The sequence below is a fragment of the Rhinolophus hipposideros genome, assembly GCF_964194185.1.
Source record: "Rhinolophus hipposideros genome assembly, chromosome: 22".
NCBI lineage: Eukaryota > Metazoa > Chordata > Mammalia > Chiroptera > Rhinolophidae > Rhinolophus > Rhinolophus hipposideros.
Window position 1 is genome coordinate 39,641,860 of NC_138068.1, and position 24,136 is coordinate 39,665,995.

At 42.1% G+C, this 24,136-nt stretch overlaps 1 protein-coding gene across 1 annotated transcript in view; it reads left to right on the top strand.

Annotated features, from left to right (window-relative positions):
• SLC24A3 (solute carrier family 24 member 3) overlaps positions 1–24,136 on the top strand; it is a 525,043-nt gene that overhangs the window by 367,024 nt on the left and 133,883 nt on the right. The window contains exons 5-6 of the mRNA XM_081033618.1: positions 677–761; positions 1,081–1,184. Coding sequence (XP_080889744.1) covers positions 677–761; positions 1,081–1,184 — 189 coding nt within the window. The remainder of the gene's footprint in view (positions 1–676; positions 762–1,080; positions 1,185–24,136) is intronic.

A 24,136-nucleotide genomic window follows, 5' to 3' on the forward strand; every position in this document is an offset into this window, starting at 1 on the left:
AACCCCAAAGCCTCCATAACCTCTTAGAATCAAGGCTCGCAAACCTGGTTACCATGAGCCTAATTGAGCCTGAGATCAGCATAGTATTGAAAAAAATCAGGATATTTTGCATAAAAATGTGGATTTTATCTCTTAAAAACAAGAATATATGGACTGAAGGAGACTAGACTTCGGGTGGTAGGCACGCAGTAGAGTACACAGATGTCATCTTATAAAAATATACACCTGAAATGTATAAAATATTATTATTAACCAATATCACCCCAATAAAATTAATTAAAAATAAGAATATTTGATAACTCAGAGGGAACTGAGTGGTGCTGACTTTTTAGAAAAGAGGCAAATGCCCACTATGCCTCACTGCCCACTCCACATCTCTCTGTTATCTGCACGGCCCCTGGGGGCATTTGGGTTGGGGACCCATAGATCTTGTCAAGAGCAATTCAAGTGGACATGCAGCCCTTCCTTTGATCCTGTTTCTCAAGGAAGACAATGAGCGGAGTTGTGGCCCAGGGAGGAGGGTGGTTCGGGCAGCACTGGCCAAGCTCTGAGAGGAGGAGGAGGAGGAGGAGGAGGAGGAGGAGGAGGAGGAGGAAGGACTAAGCTTGGGACCTGGGAGTCACAGGGTCCCCAGGGGAATTTGACTTACCTGTGCTTTGTCCTTGCTCCTCTGTAGCGCCTGCACCTCAGTGAAGATGTGGCTGGGGCCACGTTCATGGCAGCGGGCAGTTCGGCCCCAGAGCTGTTCACATCTGTGATAGGTAGGTGATGACCTGGGATCATGTCAGCCCTGCCCTTTTTGAAGGACAAAGGCTCTGTGGTTGTTGTTAATGGTTATTTTATTGAAGTGATGCTTTCACTCTGCATGGACATGTCCCAGACCCAGTGCCAATGCTCCCCCGGGACAATGTCCCCAGTGCAGATTAGTAAGCTCTCTCCAATCCTCGACTGTTTCCTGTAGATCCTATGAACAGTCTAAGTAACTCGCCCATCCCCACCTTGGAATGATGACCTGGGATCATCATGTGGCAATGATGTCCTGGCCACAACAGCCGGGCTGATGCTGGCTTTGTGTTTCAGGAGTCTTCATCACCAAGGGCGACGTGGGAGTTGGGACCATCGTGGGCTCAGCGGTGTTTAATATCCTGTGCATCATTGGAGTCTGCGGGCTCTTCGCTGGGCAGGTAAGAGTGACATCAGAACGTGGCACTTGGAGAGAGGTGGTGTGGACATGAGGCAGGGGCAGTCTGGCAGCACAGCCAGCGTGAAGGCCAGTAATCTTGCAGTGATGATGTGGGATCTCATGCTCCAGGAGGCTGGCCCAACTGGACATGGAAACACTCAGGCACCATTATTTGGTCTCTGAGCTCATGGAATATAGAGTGCCCAGGTCCATGTAAATAACTAAGCAGCCTGAAGATGTGGGCCATGAACTGAAGGGGTCACACTCATTTCGATACGTTACTGATCTGAAGTGGAAGACCTAAAACAATTTTAGGTATGCTTTTGCATCAATGGAAATAGAGTAACGTAAAGAACTAGGCTGGTAGACAGGAAACAACAGAGATGTTTTTTCTGCTAAAAGCCATTTGCGGTTGTCATAGTTTAGGACCCCATCTCTCTTTATCTCTACTGATCAAGCATTTTATTTACATGTTTACTTTAGCTTTCTTTTGGAGTTCTGAGGAGCTTTGCATATTTGCATTTTATCTATGGAGACTATTCCATTGCCAGTGGGTAACATGGGGTCTCTGTGCTTTATGAACTCTGGTGTGCGTTTTGGAAAGTCTTGGGAAGAAACCTGGAAGTCACCAAAGTGTGAGGCTGCCAGGCATCTGTGGCGTTGCAGCGGCAACTGAGGGTTCAGTTAGCAGCCATCCCGCTAACTCTCATGTCCTAGTTTCTCTGTAGGAATTTTATTCAGAAACAACACAATCTTGAGCTGTCTTCCCAAATACACAGGACTCTGAAAAGTGACTTCTCAGAAAAAGAAGTCACTCTAGGAAAAGTGACTTCTAGAAGCTCATTGAGGGTGCCCCACTTGCAGTATTGAGATTCCTTGTGGCCCTAACCAGTTCCCTCGCTATGGAGGATACAGGGTCCTGAAAGAAGTGGCTGGTTGCTTTGAAGGGCTAAAGAAAGCTGTGAAACTTCGTCCACACTCTTTTCCAGGCCCCTCTGTCATTTGGTCAGCGGGCCAGGGGCACCCAATGCTGCCATCTCTCTAACTCAGACTAGAGTGTCTAATGCAGGACGCACTCTACCACACTACTGCTATTCTCCACTGCCTGTTTTTTCCTGCCACCATCTTTGTGCCCATTTATTTGTCTGGGTAGCTTAGTGGGTTTGTTGCTGATGGGTGACAGGCAGAGGGACACATGGATGTCATCAGGAGTTGGCTCCAGTGCCCACAAGTGGACAGTTACTTCTATTTGCACTCCCCTGGCTTTCATCTGAGTTGGAGATGGGCCATCACATCCTGCAGAAGGGCCTGTTGCTATTAGTACTCTCTTAATTAGCATTGCCACCACTCGCTTACGATTATTAGTCTGGATGTTATTAGTGTTGTCATCAGTTCATTAGTCATTTGTACCTGAAGCTTGATGCAAAGGCAAGCCCAAAGAGGGAGAAATAATGGAAGGAAAAGAAACAAATGACTGGGACGTGTCTAGTAAATGGCAGGCAACTAATTACATATGAAGAGTCTTGAATACATTTGTGTTTCACAATTTATTAGCAATCCAGTTAATCATTGGCATGGCTAGAACACCTGCTTAAAAGGCAAATTGCTTCCTGGACTTTAGCAAGTGCTGGTATTCATCACTTTACCCTTCTGGAAGGTCTTTGCCAACCTCATCTCACAGCCCTGCAATAATCGTGGAGAGAAGTAGCAACCACAGTGATGTTAGAAGTAGCCCACGTGATGATTCTGGGTGCCAACCCTTCCTTCTCTTTTTTTGTCCTGTGCCACTTGAAGAGTTCCAAAGCCACCCAGCTCTCTTTGTCAGGACTCTGTAGATTCCTTGAAGTCTGCAAAATAATGTTTAGGAAAGAACATGGGCCCAGGAATCAGATTGACCTGGGTCTGAATGCTGAGTCTGCCATTTGCTGTCTGTGGAGACTTGGAGAAGTTATTTCACCTCTTTAAGCCTTGGTTCTCTCATCTATAGAATGGATACAAGTGCATGCACCCCGTAGCATCACCATGGTAATGAAACACAACATGTGTAGCAGTAAACAGCACCAAGTCCACACAGTAAATGCTCAACAAGTTAGACACCCTTGTCAGCTCTCAGAAGGATAGCGACCCCTGGGGCTCTCGCTTCCAAATTCCATCCTAGGTCACTGCAGTAATTTAACCAACTAGTTGACAGAACCTATAACCAACCAGCGGAAATGCAGCAGGATGCCCAGTGGCAAAGCAAGGCAAGGTCAGGGAAAAGGTCTTCTAAATGAAAATCCAAATGAGGAGATATTGATAGAAGAAAAACCTCAGAAGACTGGTCCTGACCTGTGTACTGTCTGATAAGTTGGAGGTAAAGAAATATCAGTAATGCCCACTGCCTGACATACTAAGCCACCCTCCCAGGCACTGGAGCTTGTGCAGCAGCACATTCCAGCAAAGGATGGATATTTGCAGTTGAACTGATTAATAAATCGAGTCATGGGTCTCACTTAGCATTGTTATTTATGTTGCTTCGTACTTTCATTTGGCTGTGAGAATTACTAGCGAGTGCCCATGGGCCTCTCTCTAATGTATTCCAGCATGAAAGGCTGCTTGTGACCAAGTGTGTTACCCATTTGAAATTAAAGTAATTAAACCATAAGGTTCCTGTCTCAATTAGGGTTTTGATGAATTCGATGTAATTAAATATCTGCTGTATTTGCAGTTTGCTAACATACCCAGTGCTTTGGTGCTTGCCTAAGGTGCTTTGGGGAGTTTTATGGGACAAGAAGGAAATTGCTTCTTAGAAAGTGGCTGATAGAATGGTTCTTGGCATCCCTGCAAGATATTATAGGGCTGTGGCCCTGCAAGCTTTCTTTATTAAATAAATTTTTAAAAAGTAACAACAAAGAGAAAACACCAATTTATGCTAGTTTTGTAAAACAATGCACTTATGAATTTAAATCCACCATCTAGAGCATGTTAAGCTTTAAAGACATAACCACAAACAGAGAATAAACAGTTTAACTGCATCCCAGATTAGGACTCTCCTATTGCCGTTATTACAGGCCGGCAGATGGCTCCAGTTTGTAGTGAAGAGCTTCAGCAGTGGCTCTCCTGGCATCCTCCAAATGTTCATTGGCGCGGTCCATCTAATCTTGGCTGGGCTTGCCCTTCTGTCCATGCTGGCCCCTTTTCACAAACCCGAGCAGCACTCAGAGATTGCACATCTGAATTGAAACCTGCTTTCGATTGGGTTCCTCCAGAAGGAGAATCTAAGCAATGATTCCAAGTTCAAGTAGGTTATTTAAAAGGTGATCCCAGGATATGCCTGCTGGGAAATGGGGAAGTGAGACAAGGAAGAGAAAGCAGCTAAGGAAAGTGTGTTAGCAAGCAAGCTACCAGTGTGGGCAGCTGAGATTCACTTCAGGGGAACTGGGAGACAGTGTAGAACATGGATCTCTAAGTTATCTCCCTTGAGGGGAGGGAAGCTGGGGTGTTTCTCCACCAACCTCCAGCAATCATTGTGTAAGGACTACTTCTGAGAAACATTAAGTCCCTGACATTCCAGCTTACTGGGCACAGGTAGAGTGAACTTTGGCGCCCAGAGCAAACCCCAAGCAAAGGGACAAAGTTGGCTGGCCATCGGAAGGTCCTGAAATGGTAAAGGTGAGCAGATATGAGTGGGGACCATAAAGCATTTGCTACAAACCCAAGACTAAACCCTTAAAAATAAGCCTCTCTCCAACTCCCTTGGATGAAACAAGCATTAATACCAGGCTAACTACTAAGCATTCAGGGCCACAATATCTTTCATTTAGGGAACGTCCTCTAATGTTAGAATAACAGCTACTATTACCGGCACTTTCTCCTTCCAATTAGGACACCAAAAAAATCATGGGAAGCTTTCATGGGAACACCAAAAAACTCTGGGTAATATAAAAATAATTATATATGGGACTGTCGAAGAACAGTGGAAGCTAGAAAGGTTTGATGAATTGATCTCCAGAGAGAGAAGCCCTCCGTAAGTGACCTGTGAGACCTGGCAGGTCTGGATACGGGGAGAGCAAAAGGCTGCTCAAGACCCAGAACTTTACTGGATGGAGATAAAGCCAACTGAGTTACGGGCAGTAGTGGAGATAGGTTTGGATATACTGGAGTCTGAAAGACTATCAAGTACAATAATAATTTGCTTAACACCACAGTCCTCTCCACCCCACCCCAATTTGCTGAGAATAATGAAGCAAAAGCATGACGGATAAGTAGAAAGAAATCATTCATCTGCCCATCTCCCACAGTCTCCCGATATCTGAAATTGAGGAATCCAAAAGGGTCACATGGAGTCCCCAATCAAATCCTGGGGAGAACTGAGAGACTAGCCCTTCCTTAGAAAGCCAGGGGGTGGGGAGTGAGGGTTAGTGGTTGTGCTGGCCAGAGGTGAGCTGCAACCCATCCAAGGCACATGAACCCTTGCTGAAATCTGAATAATCACCTCCTCACTTGAGCCAACTGATGACAGAAGAGCTTGAAATTTCTGGAGGAAAAAAACCTTATTATTCTTCAACTCTCACTCTTCTACATAATTTCCAGGATGCAATAATAAGTTATAAAGAGCCAGGAATAGGACTTACAACTCAGGAAAAACACCAACAGAAGCTAATCACAGATAATCCAGATACAAGAATTTGCAAGAAAAAAATTTTAAACATCTGTCTTAAGAGGAAAGACAGGAAGACTAAATGAAGGGATGGGTGTTCAGCAGAGAAATTGAAAAAATTAAGAAAAATCAGATAGAAATTATATATTAAGAAATAATAGAATATTACACCTGGATGTCATCAAAATGGCGGCGTGAGGTGAGCCTCTGTAAAGCTCCCCTGGAATTTACAACTAATCGAACAACACTAACTCCACAAAGGACTCCCTGCACAGCAATAGGCAAGACGAACAGGCCTACTACTGAATTGACCTAAAGGTGGGAGAATCGCGCGAGCGGGGGAGGAAAGAAGGGAGAAGGGCTGAGACTGAGCAGGGCGGGCGCAGGACGCAGACCTACCTCAGTGCTCCAAGCTCGTTGCATCCCAGAACTACCGCAGCTGCGGGATAGGGAAGAACTCCAACTGTTAGGGCTCCGCTTATGGCCCACAGGGCTGAGGGGGCAGCATATAACTCGGCTGAACCCAACGCTCATGGCACAGACCACGCAGAAAAGACTGAGGGAAGAAGGCTGAAAACGGTGGTTTAAGCCCTCACTGCCGAGCAGAGAACGGAAGCCTTAGGCACGGAGACTAGCCACCCCCTCCCTACCCTCCCAGAGCTCGCCCCGCCCCCACCTGCCCGGTGCTAGAAGCGATAAAGTAGCAGTGTCAGATCAAAAGAACAGAATATTTGCTGCTCTGAGAACTGTGGACCGCAGACACATATTGGCAGCCCAACTAGTTCCAGCAAAGGGGAGGGAGCTGTGGAGGTGGGACTGGCTCTGGTGGTGGTCACCGCCATTGCACTGGGCCACCTCTCACAACTCACCCCGCCCCTGGCCCCACCTATCTGGGCAAATCACTGCAGGAGTAAACAGAACTGCTGAAACATACAGGCTCTGAATCTGGTGCAGAAAGAGCTTTGGAACTTCAAAAGCACTCCGCATCCCCACAGGGACGTGGCGCCCTATGACTCACAGGCTAACTGTTAACAGGGAGAAGCCCATCTCCCAGGGAATCCCCCCATTGTGTGAGAAGCTGGAATAGTGCAGAGAAAACATAGCACTACTGTGTGATAAAGGAACAAAAAGACTGAGGTCGGAGAGAAAATAAAACATTCTATCAACAAGTATTGGAAAACAAAAGAAAGACCGCTTCCTATCCACCTGTTGCAGAAGCCACTCCTGTAGATGTCTAGGAAGAGAAATAATAAATCAGTAATTGTCATGAATAACTAAGGCAACAAGACAGCTCAGAAAGAAAGTGAAAAGTCTCCAGAAAAGGAACTTAAAGATATGGAAATATGTGACTTAAATGACAGAGAATTCAAGATTGCAGTACTGAAAAAAACTCAACAAGATGGAAGAAAACACAGAAAGAATATTTAATGAACTCAGAAACGCAATCAAAAACAACATGAGCATTTTACGAAAGAGATTGAAATTTTAAAAAAAGAACCAAAGAGAATTTCTGGAGATTAAGAACTCAATAGAAGAAATTAAGAATGAAATAACCAGCTTAGGTAGTAGAGTTGACCAGATGGAGGAAAGAATCAGTGACATCGAAGATAGAAACATGCAAATTACAAAGATGGAAGAAGAAACAGACTTGAGACTTAAAAGAAATGAAAGAACTCTACAAGAACTTTCTGACTCCATCATAAAGAGCAATATAAGAATAATGGGCATACCAGAAGGAGAAGAAAGAGAGAAGGGAACAGAGAATATATTGAAAAAATTTGTTGATGAGAACTTCCCAAACTTGTGAACAGAACTGGATCATCGAATCCAAGAAGCAAATAGAACACCTAATTACCCCAATCCCAACAGGGCTTTTCCAAGGCACATTGTATTGAAACTGTCTAAAATCAACGACAAAGAAAGAATTCTCAAGGGAGCCAGGGAAAAGAAGACGGTAACCTACAAAGGAAAGCCCATTAGATTATCATCAGATTTTTCAGCAGAAATTCTGCAAGCCAGGAGGGTGTGGAACCAAATAGTCAAACTATTGAAACAGAGAAATTATGACTCAAGAATAATATATCCAGCAAAGATATCCTTTAGATGTGAAGGAGGAATAAAGACCTTTCCAGACATACAGAAGCTGAGGGAATTTTCTAATACATGACTTGCACTACAAGAAATACTAAAGGAGGCTATTTGACAGCCATCAACAGGGACAATCTGTGGCAACATAAAAAGGGGGAGAATAAAGGCCTGAACCAGAATATGGGAATGGAGAAAGGAAGCGTGCTGAAGAAAATGGAATACTCTAAATATCAAACTTTCTTTTACATAATCTTAAGGGTAACCACTCAAAAAAAATCCAGAACTGAAATATATACTGTAATAAAAGAAGAAACAGAGGGAAACATTGTAGAATACCACCACACAGAAATAATAGACAACAAAAAGGCAAAAAAACAATGGAGACACAGCCTTACCAGAAAACTAAAGATAGAACAACAGGAAAACCTCACGTATCAATAATCACTCTAAATGTAAATGGACTGAACTCACCAATAAAAAGGCATAGAGTAGCAGATTGGACCAAAAAACTAAACCCAACCATATGCTGTCTCCAAGAGACACATCTCAGCTACAAGGACAAGCTTAGACTCAAAGTGACAGGGTGGAAATTGACACTCCAAGCAAATGGTACCCAGAGAAAATCAGGTGTTGCCATAATGATATCAGATGAAACAGACTTCAGGGTGAAATAGGTAACAAGAGACAAACATGGACATTTCATCATGGTAAAGGGGACAATACAACAAGAAGACATAACAGTCATCAATATTTATGCCCCTAATCAGGTAGCACAAAAATATACCAAGCTACCACTAACAGAACTAAAGGGAGAAATTGACCAAAACAAAATTATACTAGGGGACTTAAATACATCATTGACAGCTATGGATAGATCATCCGAACAGAAAATAAATAACGAAATAGCAGCCCTAAATGACACATTAGATGAAATGGACATAATTGACATATATAGAGCACTTCATCCTAAAACATCAGACTATACATTCTTTTTGAGTGTACATTGAACATTCTCAAGGATAGACCATATATTGAGATAAAAAATTGGCCTCAGCAATTTAAAAAGTTTGAAATCATACCAAGCATATTCTCTGATAACAAGGCTTTGAAATTGGATATCAACTGCAAAAAGAAAGCTGGAAAAAACACAAATACATGAAGATTAAACAACATACTTTTAAAGGACGACTGGGTCAAAGAAGAAATTAGAGGAGAGATCAAAAGATACATAGAAACAAATGACAATGAAAATACATACTACCAAAATTTTGGGGATGCAGCAAAAGCAGTTTTAAGAGGGAAATTTATCTCATTACAGGCCTGTCTCAATTTACCAGAAAAATCCCAAATAAATAACCTCATGTTACAACTTAAAGAACTAGAAAAAGAAGAACAAGTGGAACCCAAAGTCAGCAGAAGAAAGGAAATAACAAAAATCAGAGCAGAACTAAATGAAATAGAGAACAAAAAGACAATAGAAAATATTAATGTGACAAAGAGCTGGTTCTTTGAAAAGATTAACAAAATCGACAAACCCTTGGCAAGATTCACTAAGATAAAAAGAGAGAAGACACTAATTAATAAAATCAGAAATGAAAAGGGGAAGTTATCACGGACACCACAGAAATACAAAGGATCATGCAAGAATATTATGAAGGACTATATGCCACCATATTCAATAACCTAGACGAAATGGACTAGTTCTTAGAAACATATAGCCTTCCAATGCTGAACCATGAAGAACTGGAAAATGTAAACAGACCGATCACCAGTAACGAAATTGAATCAGTCATACAAAACCTGCCCAAAGGCAAAAGTCCGGAACATACGGCTTCACTAGTGAATTCTACCAAACCTTCAAACAGGATCTAATACCAATCTGCTCAACTCTTCCAAAAAATTGAAGAAGAGACAGTACTCCCTAACTTATTTTATGAGGCCAACATTACCCTGATACCAAAACCTGGTAAGGACAACACAAAAAAAGAAAACTACAGACCAATATCTCTGATGAATACTCATACAAAAATCCTAAACAAAATTCTAGCAAATCGAATACAACAATGCATTAAAAAGACTATTCATCACGACCAAGTCGGATTCATCTCCGAGGCACAAGGATGGTTCAACATCCGCAAATCCATCAATGTGATACATCACATAAACAAATTAAGGACAAAAATCATATGATTCTATCAATTGATGCAGAAAAAGCATTTGATAAGATTTAACATCCATTTATGATTAAAACAATTAATAAAATAGGTATTGAAGGAAAATACCTTAACATAATAAAGGCCATATATGACAAGCCCTCAACTAATCTCATAATTAATGGTGAAAAACTGAAGCCCTTTGCTCTACGTTCAGGAACACTATGGGGCTGTCCCCTATCACCTCTGCTTTTCAGCATAGTGTTGGAAGTCCTTGCCAGAGCAATCAAGAAAGGGAAAGAAATAAAAGGCATCCGAATTGGGAATGAAGAAGTTAAATTGTCACTCATTGCAGATGACATGATGCTATATATAGAAAACCCTAAAGACTCCACCAAAAAGCTGTTAGAAACAATCAACGAATACAGTAAAGTTGCTGGCTACAAAATCAACGTACAAAAGTCCATTGCATTCCTATATACTAACAATGAAATTTCAGAAAAAGAATAAAAAACAATTACCTTTGCAATTGCAGCAAAAAGAATAAAATACCCAGCAATAAGCTTAACCAAGGATGTAAAGGATTTATATGATGAAAACTATAAGACATTTTTGAAAGAAATTGAAGAAGACACAAAGAAATGGAAAGACATTCCGTGCTCATGGATTGGAAGAATCAACATAGTTAAAATGGCCATATTACCCAAAGCCATATACAGATTTAATGCAATCCCCATCAAAATCCCAATGGCATTTTTTAAAGAAATACAACAAAAAAATCATCAGATTTGTTTGGAACCACAAAAGACCCCGAATAGCCAAAGCAATCTTAAGAAAAAAGAACAACGCTGGAGGTATCACACTCCCTGACTTTAGCTTGTACTACAGGGCTACAATAATCAAAACAGCGTGGTATTGGCAGATAAACAGACACATAGACCAATGGAATAGAATTGAGAACCCAGAAATAAAACCACATAAATATGGACAGATAATTTTTGACAAAGAAGCTAAAAACATACAATAGAGGAAAGACAGCCTCTTCAATAAATGGTGCTGGCAGAATTGGATAGCCACGTGCAAAAGAATGAAACTGGACTGCTATCTGTCACCATGTACCAAAATTAATTCAAAATGGATTAAAGACTTAAGCATAAGACCTGACACAATAAACTGCATTGAAGAAAACATAGGTACTAAACTTATGGACCTTGGGTTCAAAGAGCATTTTATGAATTTGACTCCAAAGGCAATGGAAGTAAAAGCTAAAATAAACGAATGGGACTATATGAAACTTAAAAGCTTTTGCACAGCAAAAGAAACCATCGACAAAATAAAAAGGCAACCAACTGAATGGGAGAAGATTTTTGCAAACAGTACCTCCAATAAGGGGCTAATATCCATAATATACAAGGAACTCATGAAGCTCAACAACAAAAAAACAAACCACCCAATTGAAAAATGGGCAGAGGACCTGAAGAGACATTTCTCCAAAGAGGACTTACAAATGGCAAATAGACATATGAAAAAATGCTCAACATCATTAATCATCAGAGAAATGCAAATAAAAACCACAATGAGATATCACCTCACCCCAGTCAGAATGGCTATCATCAACAAGACAAACAGTAGCAAGCGTTGGAGAGGCTGTGGAGAAAAAGGAACCCTCATACACTGTTGGTGGGAATGCAGACTGGTGCAGCCGTTATGGAAGGCAGTTGGAGGTTCCTCAAAAAATTACGAGTAGAATTACCATATGACTCAGCAATCCCTCTCCTGGGTATCTACCCAAAAATTTGAAAACATTTATACATAAAGACACGTTGTTCCAATGTTCATTGCAGCTTTGATTACTGTTGCCAAGACATGGAAACAACCAAAATGTCCTTCGATAGATGAATGGATAAAGAAGTTGTGGTATATATAGACAATGGAATACTATTCGGCGGTAAGAAAAGATGATACAGGAACATTTGTGACAACATGGATGGATCTTGAGAGCATAATGCTAAGTGAAATAAGTCAGACAGAAAAAGTAGAGACCCTATGATTTCACTGATATGTGAGATATAAACAAAACACAACAAAAGAACACGACAAACAAATGAGAAACAAAAACTCATAGACACAGACAATAGTTTAGTGGTTACCAGAGGGTAAACGGGGTCAGGGGAGGGAGATGAGAGTAAGGAGGATCAAATATATGGTGATGGAAGGAGAACTGACTCTGGGTGGTGAACACACAATGTGATTTATAGATGGTGTAATACAGAATTCTACACCTGAAATCTATTTAATTTCACTAAGAATTGTCTCCCCCAATAAATTTTAAAAAATAAAAATAAATTTAAAAAAGAAATACAAGAAATAATAATAGTTACCATTTATTAAGTTTCTCCAACATTTAGGCACTAGACTAGATGACTTATAAATATCTGTAGAAATACACCCTGAATTTTAAGATAGTTTAATCCTCATTTATAGACAAGGAAATAGGTACCTGGGGACAGGGAGGCTACCATGATGTGGTTAAGCCTGGATCTGAGCCCACATCTGTTGACTATAAAATCCATTCTCTTTCTACATAGGGAACCTATGATTTAAGAATCTCCAAATGTTATCATTGGATTATTATGATTATTCCTAGTGTTTATGTGTTCTTTAGAAGTGTTCAGTTTAGCAACTGGGGCAATGCAAAGAATGGACACATCAGCACAATGGTGGTGACCCAAGAGGAATGTTAGAAGTACTCAGTCCAACCAGTGCTCAGCTAGAAGCTTTTCTCATACTCAGAAGGTGTCATCCACCACTGGGCTTGCACTTCTACCAAACAAATGAAGGATTCAGGCTAATAAACACAGTGAGAGACCCACAGACCACCCCGATTTACCCTGCACACCTTGGTTCCTGCCTTATTGTTCCCCAGACAAAACGTAACATATCACTTGTGTTCCAATTCTGAGAAGTATCCAGTTTGAAGAGGCTGGGGACTGAGAACAGGCAAGGCTGAAAACCCACCCTACTACTGTGTTTCCCCCAAAATAAGATCTAGCTGGATAATCAGCTCTAATGTGTCTTTTGGAGCAAAAATTAATATAAGACCCAGTATTACATTATTTATATTATATTATATCTGGTCTTTTATTATAGTAAAATAAGACTGGGTCTTATATTAATTTTTGCTCCAAAAGATGCATTAGAGTTGATTGTCCAGCTAGGTCTTATTTTCGGGGAAACACGGCAATTGCCACACCTAAAAATAGACACTGGTGGCCTACTGTCCACCCTAGAGAGGGAAGTGAAAGTTCAAGGAAGAGAACAAATGACCATGAATAAATCACAGGATCAAGTACAGCTGAAGACTTTACCCAGGAAATGGGGTCCTCTAATATTTGATCCGGTGAGGAGCAGGAGAAGAGAATTTGTGGTGCGAGAGTCAAGTCCAAGGTCAGGTCCAGCGGGAGCAGTCCTGGATTCTATCACATTCCAGTAAAACAGAGTTCCTCCTGGTGTCACCTACAGGCTGCCTGCCTCAGGAGGACCTTGTTAGAAGGCAGACCCCCAACCCCAGTCCAGACACTGAATCAGAAGAGCAGCCATACCTACTTGAGTCCCATCTGTAGGCTCAGCTCTGCTCGGATTCCTGGACCATACTTGGCCTTAGACCAGAAGCAGCCCTCTTTGGGCAGTTGGCCCAGGCCAAGTCTTCCCTCGATACCCCAGTCCTAAAACTGGCTTTCTGCCTGAGGCTCTCTGTCTCACTGTCCCCTGGCAGTTTCTTTTCCCTGGTCTTCCCCCCCCCCCTCGTCCCTGCAAAGCCAGGTCCTGACAGGACCCCACACCTGATCTTCCTCTGACAGACACTGTTTCTAGCCCATAGTCCAATTAAGGTCACCCACCCAGCTCTACACTACTCCATCTTGATGGCCTCTGAATCCTCATCCCAGATCTCTGTGTTAGCTTTGACTTTGGCTTACAGCACTTGTTTCTGGTTTGTTCTACCTCCTTGAAATGATCTCTGGAAATCAGATCCATTCTTGGTCTCAAATCTAGATTAGTTAGGAGGCTTTCAGTTTCAGGTAACAAAAAAAAAAAAAAAAAAAAAAACAACTCTAACCAGCTTCTTAAATGAAGGGAATTTATTGGTGTCACTGAAAGAACATGTGGACATCAGGCATGGTTTAATCAGGGCTCCAGCCTCATTTGCTGTGATTCTCTAGTCACTAGCCTCCACTAATGCCTTCCTCCAATTAGTTTTCTTTCATAGCAAAGAAAAGGAGAGGAGAGGAGAGGAGAGGAGAAGAGAGGAGAGGAGAGGAGAGGAGAGGAGAGGAGAGGAGAGGAGAGGAGAGGAGAGAAATGAAATGAAATATGAAATGAAATGAAATGGAATGAAATGGAATGAAATGAAATGAAATGAAATGAAATAATGAAAAGAAATGAAATAATGAAAAGAAAAGAGAAGAGAGGCGAGGCGAGGCGAAGAGAAGAGAAGAGAAGAGAAGAGAAGAGAAGAGAAGAGAAGAGAAGAGAAGAGAAGAGAAGAGAAGAGAAGAGAAAAGGAAAAGAAAAGAAAAGAAAAGAAAAGGCTATAGCAGTTTCAGGCCTCATATACACATTCCACATTGACCAGGAAAGAAAAAGAGAATGTTTTCCCACCCACCCATGCCACCCTTCATTCCCTACCTGGTATCATCAATCAAAAAAATCTGACTCGGCCAACTTAGGTCACCTGACCATCCCTGAACCAATCACTGTGGCAAAGGAACTTCAGTTACCCAAATGACTTGATCAAGAACCACCCACCCATTTTCTCCTCTCCAGAGCAAAGAATGTGATCAGTTCCACCTTAAATACATAGCTTTTATCCCTGGTTATCATATGAAGCAGATAAATGACTACAGGACAAAGCCTGTGCAGTATCATGTACTGCCTTGATGGCTGCTTTTCCTGGGCTGGTATGACACAAATGATAATATGGGCACAGATCTATCATAGGTCTTTGTGTGGACAGATGCTTTCATTTCTTTGGGGTAAATAACAGGAGTAGGATTGCCGGGTCATATGGTGAGTATGTTTATAAGAAACTGCCAACGGTTTTTCTTTATTTTTTTTATTGAAAGTATAGTTGACATATAATATTGTATTAGTTTCAGGTGTACAATGTAGCAGTTCATCATCTATATACCTTATGATGTGATCATCACAGTAATTCTAGTAACCATCTATCACCACACAAAATTATTATGATATTATTGACTATTGTCCCTATGTATATACCACATCCCCATGACTTATTTATTTTATAACTGGAAGTTTGTACCTCTTATTCGCCTTCACTTGTTTCAATTTGTTCTTCCACCATCAATTTGTTCTCTGTATCCGTGAGTCTGTTTCTGTACAATAGATGAATGGAAAAAGATGTTAAACAATGGAATATTGTTCAGCCACAAAAAGAATGAAATTTTGCCATTTGTGACAACATGGCTGGACCTAGAGGGTATTATGCTAAGTGAAATAAGTCAGATAGAGAAAGACAAATACTGTATGATTTCACTTATATGTGCCAACATTTTTTTCTCAAGTGGCTGAATAATTTCAGTTGCTCTGCATCATCACCGGCACTTGGTATTATCAGCTTGTTTTGAATTCTTTTTTTTTTAACTTCAACCATTCTAGTAAGTGTGAGTGGCACCTCATTGTGGTTTAAATTTGCAGTTCCTTGATGAGTTATGATGTTGGGCATCTTACGTGCTTACTTGTCATTCACCTATCTTCTCTGGTGGAGATTCTGTTCAAATCTTTGCCTATTTTTTAACTGGAGTTTTTGTCCTCTTATTCCATTCCAGGCATTCTCTATACTATTACTAATTATCCTCCTAAGACATTCTGTCCAATTCATTCCATTTCCAAATCAATAAATACTAAGACTCTTAGAAGAGATTTAAAGTGCACAACAATGTCTTATTAGTTTTGTTGGGTTTGCAAGAGACGTTCTCAGAAACAGCACTCTTCAATTGTGTGGGAGAAAATGAAGAGGTCACTTCTCTTATGTCCCATGGACCTGGGTGTGGCAGTCACTGAGATCTGAGACACATCATTCCAGAGCTGGGAGGAGAAAGTAGGCAGCTGGGCATGAACATTCCTTCCATGTAATTAAGTCTCACATTGCTCCTTGAAAGTGAGCAAAGAGGATGAAGTTTCCGGTCACCATCTAGGTCCTTGGAAAAGCCGTTCTTGGTGCTGGCGAGGACTTTAAGTGTACAAGGAGCCCAGAACCTTACAACCATTGCAGCTAAACACCACTGCAAGAAAAGAGTCCATATTCTGGGCACAAATGTCATTTATTTTTATGATCATGCCCAGGTGGACACAGCATCCCCCATGTTGCCTCTTATTGCAGCCCTCTCCCCGCAAGTAGGTGACTCTGGGGTGAAAAGGTGACATAGTGAGTGCAGAAGCCTGTCTGACTGGCAGATGCTTGTTGCCTTTCTTGTTTCTCCTCAACAAGCCCATCTGTAGTCTTCACCCTCTGCCAGGTACTGTTCTCACAGCTTTACATACATTAACTTCTATGATCCTCACAGGAGCACACTGTTTTTACAAAAGAGGAAACTGAGGCTCTGAGAGGCTAAGTAACATGTCAGTCACAGAACAAACAAGTTGAGAGGCTTTTAGGCTGCAGGGGTCCAGCAGAGCACAAAAATTGTAAGTAGTGTCTCACACCAATCTAAAAGAGTAGACTTATACCACAGGCCTTATACATTAAGCTCCCTCCATATTGTGGCCAGCCTTCCCATTCTTTCACAGCCCAGCACCTCCCATCACCATAAAACCTGCCTCAGCAAGTAAGCGGAAGACCATGATCAGGCGAAGAGCAAAAGGTGGGCCATCAAATGCCTCCTTCACTTCCAACTGAAATGTGTGTGTGGCGTCTGCTGAGCTTACATTCAACCCTGGCATCTTGGGCCCCACACATCCAATCCTGAGCTCCATGAAAGCTGCCATTGGACCCAGGCACGCCCAGCACCAACACACTTGCCTTTTATTCACAGGCAGAGCCTGCATATAAAACTAAGGAAGGTGAAGAATTCAAGTTGTGGTCTTCTAACTCCACACCAGGCAAAAAGTCATTGGAAAGCTTCCTGTGATAAAAGAGAATACATAATGTTAGCATGTCATGAAAATGTATATGTAGCAGGACAGAGAAGGCTACTACCACCTTTTCCCTCAGCAGGGTGTCCACCAGAGTCCTCACTTGTCTTGCCTCTCGTCACCCTCACACTCAGAGGGCACTGCATGGGCTTTGACAGACACACCAGACAGACTTCATGCTTTGGGTCCAAGCAGCTATGGTTAAATTGTCCAGGACATGAGCCATAACCAGCACATGAGGCCTGAGGTTATCCAGTACTTAAAATGACAAGCCTGTCTTTGTACAATAATGTTAATTAATGGTGGCTCTCTCTTCCAATTGTCATCGAGGAATTTTAAGCCAGGGTAACAATCCATTGATTGTGTCCTGGGGGGAAATGTTTATTATACTTCTTCTTTGGGCAGTAAGTTTATTCGTTGATTCAACAAATGTTTTGTCAGTGCCTACTATGTACCAGGCACTGTACTAGGCACTGGAGAGACACCAGTGAAAAAATTACATATTTGTAGCAGACTATGGGATATTTAATATCCAACAAAGATGATGGATTGGTAGATAGATGGAGGGAGAAAAGAAGGGAGGGAGTTTGAGATAGTGGGCCAGTGAGATAGGGAGATGATATATGTGTAAGGGGGTGGTCAAGGCTATGAAGAAAAATAAAGCAAGCTGAAGGTCACAGAGAGTGTGTGGGAAAAGAGATACTGATTTATAAAGAGTTTCCAGGGAAGGTACCTCAGCGAGCGTTGATAGGTTAATGGAGGGAGAAAAACACTACTAAATTCTACACCGTGAAGAAAATGACACCACCTAAAATGAAGACTCTGGTTCTAGTCACTGTCTTGAACATTTGAGTCACTCTCTGAGTAGAGGGAACATGCCATCCAAGCAGATAGACAGTCGTTGCCCCAGGGACACTGTAAAAAGCTAGTCAGCTAACCTCACAATCTAGAGTTAGAAAACAGCAATGCCAAGTGTAATAAAAAGAGGCGTGTACAGTAACCTCTCCAATGCCCAGCAACAATGAAATGCATGAGAAGGCTACAGAAGGGTAGGGAATCACTTTTCTGCCAGGAGATAATTGTGGTGCTAGGCTGTGGGCTCCCCGAGCGCCCAGCCCATCTCTGCCTGTTTCCCACTGTACCAAGAGCATCACCCGCATATGGTAAGTGTCCAGTGGATCTTTGATAAGTGACTGCTTAACGATATGATGCCCTAGACATGGGCAGGATTGGTATATGGACCAGAGATAGCATTCACAGTGCCCCATAGCCTGACACAGCATGCTCAGGAACTATTTGACATTATGCCAGGGCATTAAATGGATGCACAGATGAGTGTCACAACTTGTCCGGTACCCCCAAGACAAGGTGGATTGAAACAGTGGAAACTCTTTGGACAGAACTTGAGACACAGTCATGAAACAGAATTATCAGCATTATGTGGATTTTCATTCACTGCCTATTACGTGCAGGCACAGGGCATACAGAGATGGACAAGAGAGGAAAGGTTCTTGCCCTCCTAGAACTCACAGACCAGGGGGAACACAAGCAAAGAGCATGGAAACCAATAAATAATCAAATAATAATACAATAAGAAGGCGCTTGAAGGAAATGCATTGGACAGTGGGATGGGGGATGACTGGGGAAGGTGGAAGAGTAGTGTTGGCCAGGGTGGTCAGAGAAAGTGTCTCCATGGAACCCCAAATCATGACAGTAACTCCATATGAAGATCTGGGAAAAAAAGTCCCAGGTGGAAAGAATAGTGATGTTCAGACAGGAACAAGCATGGCATGTTTGAGGGCCAGAAAAAAGGCCAGTTTAGAGCCTGGTGAAGGGGGATTGTGGTTGAGCGAGCTCTGGTGGGGGCAGATCATTGTTGGGATTTGGGTACCATGAAAGCCATTGGAGAGTTCTAAGCTAGAGAGTGACATCATCTGACTTATACTTTGGCAAATCCACTCCAACTGCTCTATGGAGAAAGGCACCCTGTGGTGATAAGACGGTGGCAGGGAAACTAGTTAGGAAGTCTGTGGTGAGGCGTGAGTTGAATTCTGGGCAGTAAAGATAATAAGAACTGGTTGTTGTACTTAGGATATTTTTGGAGATGACACCAATACGTTTTGCTGATATTGGAAATAGGGGTGATAAAATGAGGTAAATCATGGAAGTCTGGGGTTTCTGTCCTGACCAATGTAAGTTGGTCTTGACTCTACAGATGAGTACAAGTTGATCATGAGAAACTAGGAGAGTTTGCTTTCAGAGAATAGCCAAGCTGTGACATTCACCGAAGTCTACCATGGTGTGTCAGATCCAGAAACTTGGTAAGGTCACTGAAATACATTGTGCAATGTTTAATTGAAACTTGGATCAGCCATCTGTTATTCGCCGGCCACTTTGCTAGGCAGACTTTTTCACTAACATCCCTACCCAATCTCACTGAACAGCTCAACTCTTAAGGAGTGGCTACTCCTGTTGGTGTTACTTGTGGTGAAAGCCCAGATTAGCTCCTTCTAGGACTTCAGATACAGTGACACCTGAGTCCTGGGCTGTACTAATCATCTCACACCAACAGCAGTCTTTGTGAATTTACAATTGGCACCTACGAGCTCCATTGGTAGTCATGATTTCGCATGTGACGAAGCCAGATAAGAACAGGTGAAATCCACAGCATTTACAATAACTTGACCCATCATATTCCCTATCATCTCCTGTCCCCCACCCTGTTTCCCCTGTCTACCCTAGATCAAGATAAAACTAGGGTGTTTTATCAGATCATGCTAGGATGCAGTACCATGGGAGTGTCTTTATTCTAGGTTTTGTGAGTTCCTGGCAAGGCATATCTCTATTTGCTATTTCATTAGGCAATAGGGACTCAGTTTGCAATTTTAAAATAGAGAGGCAGAGGAGGCAACCGAGGCATTTTTTTAAAATATAACAAAACACTTTTCTGGGCCACTCTTTTTTACTCTGGCCAATCTCCTTTTATTTATGTGAAGTAAAACATTTATGTCCTCTTGATCCAGCTGCTCTTTCCTGCAGGGGAAATATCACTCTGCATTTAAATGGAAACCTTAAGACTAACTGGACCAGAGCCTGAATCTCCAAGTGAGAAAGAAACAAACATCATTAATCTTTCCAGATAGTGTGCAGACCCGTTTAGGGCAACAGGAGAGCTCATGTACGAAATATCTGGCTTTTACAGGCAAAGTAAGATGGAGTAGAGGTTGGCCTGGGGCTCTCCCTCCCCGGACTCAACCAAGGGACTACTTATTTTTACACAGCAGGGAAGGAACTCATCATTTCCCTATAATGGCTACATGTAAGATGCCATTCCCTGGGAGACAGGAAAGAAAATGGCCTCCGTTTGCTTTATTTGTTTGTGATTTTTTTTTCCCCCAGATCAAACTGTGACTGCCATTGGGGCATGCAAAATTAGAATGAGGGTACTTGGTGCAGTCGCCAGCAGCTGGGAGGCTCCAGCACTAGGGGCAGCTGTGAGATGACATTAGACCCCTGCCCTTCCTCACTTTCTGATCTCAGTCTCTGTACAGCAAACTCTTTTTTTTCCCACTTTCTTGCTCTGTCTTTGATCACTGCAACATGCAATTTCTAAAAACATGGGTCCCAGGCTCCCCATAGCATCTTTGCTTTTCTTCCCCCTTTTTGTTTTTTTAACAACATGTAACATTTTTCTGCTCCCAGTTACTATTTTTTAAATTAAAGACAGTTTTAATATTAATAGCTAACCTTTATTGGGATCTCACCTGAGTTATTACAAAATTCTATGCACTAATTCATTTAATTATTGTATCAATCTGATGTTGTACCTCTTGTTTTTCTCATTTTACAGATGAGAAAATAGAGTCCTGAGAGGGAGGTGGAGAGACTTGCCCCAGACACATCAGGAATAGCAGAGATGCGGTTTGGAATTAGGCAGTCATGTCCTAGAATCTATCTCCTTAATCTCTGCAGGACAAAAACCAGCAAAGCAAAACAATACAGAAAGACCTCCTATGGTGGAAGGTTGTAGAACACATCTCATAACCAAAGGAGGAGGCCCTCCTAAATTGTCAGACAATTTTTCTCTCTGGTCTAGAAGTCTACATGTATGGGGTATCCTTGAACCTTTTGTTTTAGAACCTTTCATAGAAAGTACTGAAACTGGCCACTCAGGGGATTTCCTCCAAGTGAAAAATAAGATGATGTCTCCTTATGTATGTGCCCTGACTATGTGGGCATTGAAGTGTGGTGTGGGACTAAGTGGATTTTAAGGCCCTTTCTATTACCAGGACGTGATAGCACTATGACCTTCTACAGCACAAAGCAGCATAGGTCTTGCCTTTCTGTATTGATTGGGACTGCCCCTGAGCAGTGTGGAAAGGGGGTCCATAGTGGATATTTCTGAATGTTTGTGTGCTTTCGGTGTTCGTATATCAAGCAGGCCCCATTAGGGATGAAATCAATGGGCTCCTTAAATAGTCCAGAATGACTTTGTATTTGTGACCAAATTCCTTGAGGGGTCTGAGCACCTGTTCACCCAGTAGGCTGGCCATTGTCAAACCACTTAGCCATCATGTAAAAACAGGAACTCCTTTCTCCATCAGAATAAAGGTTTCCTGGAGCTTTCAAAGTTTCAGTACATTATTTTCCCTTTTATTTTTTAAATTGTTCATTTTGAAGCCAAGTGTCCAGCCTTGGAACCATGTATGTACATAATTTAAAAAATGCTGCAAATTCCTGGGTACTGGCTGCCGCTATCCTTGGTGTCCCGTTCACACTGAGCCTGCTGCACAAGAGAACAGCGAAGCCTCCGTCTTTGTCATTTCTGGGTCTGCACCAAGCCCCATCATTTCAGGTCTGTGTAAGGATTTCCAAGGAGGCCTAGGACTGCCTTGAAGGGCAGCAGACACCACCAATGTGGTCCTAATCACTTGCTCAATCAGTGAGTATTTACTGAGCTACAGCTCTAGTGCTTGGGGACAGGACAGGCCCCTGAGCTCTCCTGTTGCTTATATTCTAGTCGTGAGAAGACGGATGGTAAACAAGCCCACAGTAAATCAACAAGGTAATTTCAGATAGAAGTAATCACTAAAATCCACTAAATTGTCTATTTTCAGTCAAGACTTCTACTTAGACTTTTTTCTTTCCTTTTCTTTTTCTTGTCTTTTCTTTTTTCTCTTTTTTTCTTCTTTCTTTCTTTTCGATACATTGTATCCTTGGTGCTAGAACTTAATAGTAATGTATGAATTTTTGAAGCTGAGGTCAACTGATTCTTATGATTCATAGCAATTTATATTGACTGCCATTAAGAGATGAAGGTCCAACCTCACAAGCCTGCCATTTGAATTATTGTGAGATTTGCTTATCCAGAGCCATAACATGTACTGTCTTCTTTTTGAAAAGATATTCTATAAAGCATAGGCTTTCTGACCTCTACCTGCAGAGTCGCTGTTTACTGACCTGATTTTTCAATATCTTCCCTGGCAAGTCACAACCACCAAATTGTTAAAGCTTCAGTTTTCCCCACAAATCATTGCATTGAACTTGCCAAACCAGAAGAAAACTAGTACAACTTAAAAGCTTTGGGGGGAAGAAAAGGGAAATTTTACCTATTAGGCTGCTTTTTTCCCAGCCCTTCCATTCAATGGTAGCTGGAAGCAGCAGCAAGAGGTTTGTGGGACTTGAAGGGCAGGTTGCCCCTCACCTGTTCTTCTTGCTCTGAACAGCTATTCCTACATTCTGAAGTCAGTTCTAACACCCAGCTTTATTCCACCCAGGAGTTGTCATTCCTAAAGACTGGAATCATCCTTGGGTTAAGCCTCATGATGCCCTCAGTTGGACCTCATATTTGGCCAGCAAAGGAAAGGACTAGCAAAGGAAAGTTGGCCAAACTAGCCAGCCTCCCACTTTTTCTCTCCCGGAAAGAAAACGGGCCAGTGGGAGCATGGCTGGAGCTCCATGCTCAACAGACTCCTCCCCCTGAAAATTATTCTAAAGTACATAAGAAGGCTACTGCTGCTGGCCAGTGTGTGTGGACGTGTCCTACTCTAGTTACTGCTTGCTGAGTGCTTAGGGCTTCCAACACAGCGGAGGGTGTCATATACTTAACGGTGCTCCTTACAGCAAGGATGATTCTGACTGAGATTGGTTCAGGAGGGCCCATGGAAGTAAGGGCAGTTGGTATTGATTTTATTTTGTATTCCATAGCTCAGAGTGTTTAAAAATTATTTGGTGCTGAAATGCAGAAACATTAATTGTAGGGGATTTTAAGCTCCAATAAAGCTCTAAGAACCCTCACTAAATTTGAATCTGAACTACTACTTCACAAATGGTATTCATCTGACTTTGATGACTGAATATTTAGAGCCCAAGGAAGTATTCTAACTAATCCCCTCTCTGTCCATAAATATAAATAGAAAGCATTTGTGCATCCCTCTTGTGTAGGAGGGAGATCAAAGGGGCACGGGGAATGTAGAAGTGAGAATGGAGAGGGAAGAAAGCCAGGGTAGGTCACAAGCCACAGGAGAATGACCAGGAGAGATAGGTGGACATGTGCAGAAGGGATGGTTTGTACACACACACACGCACACACACATATACACACAGCTAGTAACTGTCAAATATGAACTGAACCCCACGGTTGCACTTTGAGCCCTGCCTTTTTTCAGCATTTGCAGCATGTTTGTGGACAGTGTGTGACCAAGCTATGCTTTATACCTAGCTCACCTATCAGTCCTACCCTTCTATTGGTCCTCAAGCCCCTTCATGAACTAAGTAAGAGACATGCAGCCATGAAGGAGAGATGGACAAGTTGAGTGGGTGCAAATGGTTATCTTCAAAGAAGCCCACAAGAAAGATGAGTCAACTCAAAGATATTCTTTTAGAACCTATAACAGGTGACTTGCCTCTTCCTCCTGC